At 28.9% G+C, this 7,396-nt stretch overlaps 1 protein-coding gene across 1 annotated transcript; it reads right to left on the reverse strand.

Moving 5' to 3' along the window:
- Positions 1 to 1,027: 1,027 nt before the first annotated feature.
- LOC120277599 (polygalacturonase-like) lies at positions 1,028 to 4,326 on the reverse strand. The gene is made up of 9 exons (XM_039284459.1): positions 4,222 to 4,326; positions 3,978 to 4,109; positions 3,539 to 3,709; positions 3,413 to 3,433; positions 3,084 to 3,291; positions 2,561 to 2,642; positions 2,346 to 2,454; positions 1,359 to 1,475; positions 1,028 to 1,258 (listed from the first exon to the last, which is right to left on the reverse strand). The coding sequence occupies exons 1-9, from the start codon at positions 4,324 to 4,326 to the stop codon at positions 1,028 to 1,030; spliced, it is 1,176 nt and encodes a 391-aa protein (XP_039140393.1).
- Between the last annotated feature and the right edge of the window lie 3,070 nt (positions 4,327 to 7,396).

A 7,396-nucleotide genomic window follows, 5' to 3' on the forward strand; every position in this document is an offset into this window, starting at 1 on the left:
GTATCAAACACAAATATGTATATAGATTTTTGGATGCTTAGCTAGCTACCATGGTTCACTTTTGCGTAACTCTTTGCAAATTAATTATTCTGTGTTTCTTTTCTTGTGAGTTCAGTTACTGGTGTGAGATTGATGAACATAATCAATCAAAGAATATATCGTAATCTGAATCTTCTGATCTACAATAATGTTAATTGATGTTTGGTTTTTCATAAAGTGAGAAATTACGTGAGATTTATGCTATTTGTTGTTTCCCATATCTATATTACTCTTGGCTTTATTATCTTCCAAATTAGTGTCAAGGAGTTGATCTTATATATATATAGAAATTTTTTTTATTTAATTTGTATCAAATAAGTGGAGAAGTCTAGTGACTTCCTCACTTGTGCTTTTCCTTTATCCCCTAAACAAACATTCTAGAAATTCAATAAAAAATATATATATAAGGTAAATAAATTCACAAAATTTTTGAAGAAAAACAAGCAAGGTGTTTCTTTTGTTATTTTCTTAATGATTAGAAAATAAAAATAAATAATTGATACATCCAAGATGATTATGTATTTACAAAATACTGTCTCAATTAATTTATCTTATTTCATCATATTTGAGATGTAGTATAGTTTTGGAGGATGAAGCAAATATATGTAGCTCTATAATAAAATTTCAATAATAAATAAAAATATATTTTTATAAAAAAGATCCCATAGAATGGTAGATTTACTTATAGAAAAGTGAAAAATTTTTAATAAAACTTTTATTTATTATGCATCAAGTCAAGAAATCGAGTCAATTCCTCATCTTCTCACTTGCCCCTAAGTAAAACACATGAACAACTTAATAAAAAATGATAATGTATAAATTTATAAATTTACTTTTATTCCACAATTAACCGTGTGTAAATAATGTATGAAAATAGTAATATCACATGGCAACATAACCATATATGCCAGCCATGCATCTGCCAACATTTATTGTATATATCAACAAACAATTTTAATTTTAAAAATTCTATTTTTAAAATCTTTTATCAATAGTTCTCAGCACAGGGCTCAGGCAAAGTCTGTGCCTCTTTAGTCCACTCAACATTTTTGCATGAACTTTTTGCTGTTCCACCTCCTTCTTTGACCAAATTAATATCTTGCAACACAATGCCATGGCATGGAACACTTTTGCTGCATTGAAAATCTACAGCAATCTCAGACGCGCTTGTTCCTTTGATGTTCTTGTACAAAATGTCGCTCACTTCCACCGCAGATTTCTGCAACAAGTTTTTTTGAATGAGTATAGGTAATTATTTACTTAAATAAATAAAAAAAGTTAAAAATTATAATGAAAAACAATGATGGAAAATAATATGCCTGTTCATCGCATGGTCTTTTAGAGTCACAATAGTTTTGATCAATGATTATTGGGTTTTCAACATTATTCATGTTGATATTCTGAAAAGTAATGCGCTTCGCATATCCACTGCCTCCCTGTTCAATTATTGTTTAAGAGAAAAAACAAAAGGTGAGATGCATGGTTATAATATTAACTCAAACACATTGATGTAATAATTAACGAAATTAACTATTAACCATACTCTCGATAGACATTTCAGAAAATTAATGATATAATTATCTATCAGTTATTTTGTATAAAGTAGCTTTTTTTTAACATCCTAATTAACATAAAATTTAGAATACATTGAATAAATTTCAATATTGAGAAAAAGAATTAATGAAAAACCAATCTTGGCCTCAAGGTTGATCAATAAGTAGTTAAATTAGTTTTAGAGATAAAAATATCACATCAAATAAGTATTTTAATTATTTTAGAGATAAAAATCTGACTTTTGTCAATACAAATATATAAAATCAACACTATTAAAAATATTATGTATATAATGTTTAATATATATCATCCACATCAAATACCCTGATCTCGTCTTTTAATTGTAAAGCATATGTAATAAATGGTCTTACAATGAAAAGAGGCAAATAATAATAATAATAATAATAAATAAATTATTAAATAAATTGTAGCTCCTAAATACCGTTCAAACCCAAGTATTTGAGACTGTTTTTATGGACAAAATCCAGTATTTTTATTTAAAATTATATATATATGATAGATACATAATAGAAAAGATAATCATATATATGAATATATATAACTTTTAATTTACTCAAAAATTTAAGGTGTCTTTCATATGTAAAAATTAATTACCTTACAGCATTAATTAAAAACGTGTAAATTGAAGATTTTTTTTTAATGCAAACAGATTAATATTTTAAAAAAAATATTTTTCTATTTTGTTCCCCAAATATGAATTGATTCGTTGATTTGAATAAGAGAAAGATGACCTGCCAAGTCTTGATCCGGACTCCATTTGTTGTGCCAGTGAGTGTGGCTGTGTCCACCACCACATCAGAAACATAGTTTTCTGAGTCGTCAGATCCTAAACTTCCAATACTGTCACACATATAGATATTCATCATAAAGTTAATTCATTGATATTATATAGAACCATTATATATATATATATACATGTTAAAAATTAATTAGGGTTTCTTCAAACCTGATGCCATGACCTGGACCACAAGTTATGCTCATGGCTTTCACTCCTTGTGATCCACCCACTATTGATATACAGTCATCTCCTTCAAGGTTACAAATAAAATAAATCAATATATATATATATATATATATATATATGCTTAGAGAATTCTGTATGAGATAAGATAATTAGATTGCTACTAAGTTTTGTATTTGAATGTGTCTGAACTTTATGATGAAATCTTGAGATTTTATAAAAGAAAAAAATTGATAATTAATAAATACAAACTGTGAGCTTATATATATATATATATATATGCATCAAGTAAAAAATGTGACAATTAAGTGTTGGATAAAATTTATGAGATTAAATGTACATTGAAAGAACGTTCAATATAAGATAAAAAAAGTTAAATGAAAATGAGAGACAACTTGGAGAATTCAATAGTAAATAAATATGAAAAATTAGTGTGCCACAGGATAAATATGAATAATTTCGACATGTTTTTATTGTGCTGATAATTAAATTTGATAAAAGTTTGTACCTGTTTGAATGGCACAATTGGTTATATTTATGTTTTGTGTGCCGGTAACATGAATGCCATCAGTGTTTGGACTTGATTCAGGTGAACTAATTGAAAGTTGAGAGGCATGAACATTGCTGCAGCTTTCAAATGATACATGAATCTGTTGACTGTTTCTTATGCTCAAGTCATTCACCTTCAAATTCTTGCAATTTGAGAATGTCATTGCCTGTTTTAAAATATAATAATAATATGAAAAGACAAGAACATTTCATTAATTAATTTCATGATCATAATGATCTTTATATATATCAGATATAAACATTCATTGGAACTTATAGTTTCCATACCGTAGGAGCATCGCGACAAGGCTGAAGAGGAAAAAATAGAAAGAAAAAAAAAACGCTAGATTAGTACTCATTTTAACAAATATATCTAAAATGATTGAGTTGACAAATTTTAAGTGTCAAAATTACAAGTGATGTTTTGATCTTGCATGAGTTTTGCCACCATATGTTTCCATTTCCATCTATAGTTCCACCACCTCCTACTTCAAGATCATTTATCTCATCAAACAGCAACCAATGTCTTTCATCCTTTCCATCCCAGTCCGATTGATCTGAAGAAGCTTCAATCGATCCTTCGATCTGTAATTCGATCACTCAATAAAAATCACTAAATTTGAAAAGGTAAAAAAATATATATATTAACTTACACTAATATCATATATACTAGACTCTTTAACATATATATCAGCTAATTAATCATATTTACATATATATACAAATTAATAGAGGTCTTACTAATTAATGTAACAATTAAAAATATCAAATACATTTCGATGTTAAATATCGATGATAATTAATTATTAACATTGAATGGAAGTATTTGCATGTATTTATGTGTATATCTCACCATCACTTTGACATTGGATTTACATGGCCCTTGGAAAGTGAGTGGCTTTAGTTTGTACTTCTTATCACTAGCAACCATAAAAGTAACTGGTTGTGATGAAGAACATGTTACTCCCCATGCTTTCTCAAATGCCTGAAATATTAACACAAATTAACCATCAATATATATATATATATATATATATAACTTTGATAACATATATGAAAAAGGAAGCACATTGATATAAATTAATATATATATATACCTCACTATCATCTCTTCCATCACCTTTAGCCCCATAATCCTCCACATCAATCAGTACTGCTTTATTATATGAAGAAGAGGAATCATAATCAATACTATGCTTCATGACCCCTTCTATCCTTATCCCATATGAATATAAAGATAAATCATTAAAGGCAACAAGCATAAGAAAAGAGAATGTCAATGGAATTAGCTCTAGCAAAGCCATGATGAGTTATAAATTTTTATGGCCTTCATTCATGAAGAAAGACTTGAATTTATAGAGAATTAGTTAAAGAGAGACGTTGCTTGTTATTTGTGGGAGAGTTCATGAGGTATGGAGTTTGGTGCCACGAAGAGATTGAAACGTTCAAGGATCATTGAACTGAAGATGCAAGAGAGAAATGTATGTTGATAAATAACAGTGAGTTTACTGTTACTGTTTGCTTTGTTTGTGACCAAAATGATAACTATGATGATGACGCATGTTTCATGAAAAACATATGATGTATTTATGCTTGCCGTGCATGGTTCACTTTTGTTTGTGACTTCTTGTTACTTATTTTCCCTATTTTGTAAAGAGAGTTACAAAAAGAGTTTAAGGTTTAGAGTTAGGAATTAATGGGTGTGTAGTGGGCAAGAACACTTCGTTGTATGTTCATATGTAATTTTAGTTTCGGGAATCATTTAATTAGAATGATCATTATTACTACTATTATTAACTTGCATAATTATATATATATATATTAGAATAGAGTTATCCTTTTAAAAATATTTATTAAACTAATATTATTAAACATTTGTGGCCCCTTTGAATTAATTATTTTATGGATTTTTTTATGTATACTAATTCATGTGACTTTCGCTATTGTATTTATTTTTTGCTTTTATTGTAATTTGATGATTTTTTTTAAAGTAATGTCTGTATCATATTAAGTTAATGTATTTACAACTTAAATTTAATAAAAAAAAATTATGAACAATTTATTGAGATTTCGATAAGTTAATTCTGAAAACATTTTGATTTTATAATTTTAATAGAAAGATTCAAGTTTTGAAAAAACTGAAACCAACTTTATGTGATTAATTAATTATTATAGCATATTTACATTGAATATCTCTATTGCAAAATAATAAGTGCTTGGAGGAATGTATTTGATTATTATTTATAGAACTTTGCATGCAATTGTTGAATATATGATTGGATTTGGTGCTTAATTCGTTTATATTTTGTATTCAAGCTAGTTCAAAGTGATTTGAACCAATTTTGGAATAAACACAGCGTTTTCAGAGTGACTTACTATACGGGTTCTATTACGGGTGAGTACTATAGCATTGATCTGTTTATGGCACTGTAACAAATCACTATATAAACGAGCACTGTTACGGGAGTAACACCCAACCCGAAAAGATTACGGGTACTATTATGGCCATAAGCACCTTGCCGTATGGACCTCTTACCGCTGTAAAAAAACCCCAATTTTCTGAGTTATAAAAGCCTAGAAACTAGGCCTTTTAGGGATAACTTGTTCTCTACTCTTTGGCCACCCTTTGGGAGGTGATTTGAAGAGCTTTTACTACATATCTTCTCTAGGGGAAGAAAGGAAAGGGAGAGATTGGACGAAGGTCCAAAGCTTCAAGGGAGCCGTTCGTGTGGGCGGTGATATCAGGGAATCTTCAAAGAACTTCAGTCATCCAAGGAGATTGCGAGCTTTGAAGGAGTTTTATTATTCTCTTCATGTATTTTATTTCATTTGGATTGAATTGTTGTATTCTAATAATAATGGAGAACTAATTTTCATGTTGTTTGGGCATAAATGAACTCTAGGTTTTACTTGTTTTGAGACTTGGTTGTGAACTTTCAATCTTTATTTGATGTTTATAATGCATTATCTTGGTTTAGATTCAATTATGTAATTTTCTCGATCTTCGACTCTATCGTAGTGAAAGTCGAGAGTTTCATGTTTGATGTACGAGCGTGAGGAATCAAGAGATCCACTCCTCAATTGAAGGAAAATACGAGTCCGCCTAGAGATACGGTACTTTGGGATTGAGCTAGATTTCTCTCCCCGTGTTTCCGACAAGTGACTTAACATTAGGATTCTGTGTGTAATGTAATCATAGGGAGTAAGTTTCAGGAATTTTTTTTTTTTTTTAACTTCATATGAGTTTAGAGGCAATCGCTTCCAAAGAAGGATTGTCTAGCCCTTTAAACCTGTGCTTTTTCTCGAAAGAGTTCATAGAGGGCATTGTGGTCATAGGGTAGTCTGCATCAGCGCCGTATGAGACCAGTTACTATTTATCTTGAGAAAGGGGTAGCATGTATTAGGAACTTTCTCATTCTAATCGATTTTGTATTAATTCGATACACCTAGTACACTACCTCAATATAACCCTAAAGGAAAGGCTATGCCTACCTTTGTCTCATGCTTGATTTACCCCTTGTAAGTTTTCGTCATTAGTTTAACTTTAGTGTCCTTACTTTTTTTGTCTTTGTTCACCAACTCTTATTGTAGGTTAGATAATAGAACGAACGTTAGTGCTAGTATTTCCTAACTCCTCATGGGATCGATAACCTTGCTTTCAAGCACACTTTATTACTTGATCGCCACGTGTTCTTACATTTCATTATGACATTAGTTCCTATCATAAAACAACATCATACATTTTGTATGAAGAAACTAAAATTTTATCAAAGTATAATTCTCTTATATGTATTTAATTTTAAACAAATAAGCCTATTTTTTATTTTTAAGTGAATATATAATTTTCCAATAAAACTAACTCTCAAAACACACTAAATCTTGATTGTATTTAGAAGTTCTAAATAGTATGAGATACTTGATTTTATACTATTGTGAATTCAAACTAATTCTGATAGTATGAGTTATTTCTAACATCTCCTGATTTGCTAAACATTGATTTACACTAGAAAACGAGATTAGATATGAATCGGTATATAACATGGCTTATTAAAAAAGGATGAAGGCTTGGTGTTACATAATGGAAGCTTTTGCAATCATTTGTTTAATTAATAAGTGTGTTTTAAAAAAAAAAAAAATATTGGATTTAATTAATTAGGTCACACGAAAAAATTACATAATGCAATGCTGAGATCACAAGTTATAATCCAAAAATCCAAAAAAGATAAAGTTTTGGGCTAATTAAGAAGAAATAACATTAGTTTATTAAATATT

Source organism: Dioscorea cayenensis, chromosome 15 (assembly GCF_009730915.1).
Source record: "Dioscorea cayenensis subsp. rotundata cultivar TDr96_F1 chromosome 15, TDr96_F1_v2_PseudoChromosome.rev07_lg8_w22 25.fasta, whole genome shotgun sequence".
Lineage (NCBI taxonomy): Eukaryota > Viridiplantae > Streptophyta > Magnoliopsida > Dioscoreales > Dioscoreaceae > Dioscorea > Dioscorea cayenensis.

What these genes read in the sequence shown, in the direction of transcription:
- LOC120277599 (XM_039284459.1), bottom strand. Translation starts at nt 4,326, where the DNA reads ATGAAGCATAGTATTGATTATGATTCCTCTTCTTCATATAATAAAGCA. An exon ending in GCAAGATCAAAACATCACTT is followed by an intron (nt 3,434 to 3,538) that starts GTAATTTTGACA and finishes TTTCCTCTTCAG; the next exon opens with CCTTGTCGCGATGCTCCTAC. An exon ending in GGTCCAGGTCATGGCATCAG is followed by an intron (nt 2,455 to 2,560) that starts GTTTGAAGAAAC and finishes TATGTGTGACAG; the next exon opens with TATTGGAAGTTTAGGATCTG.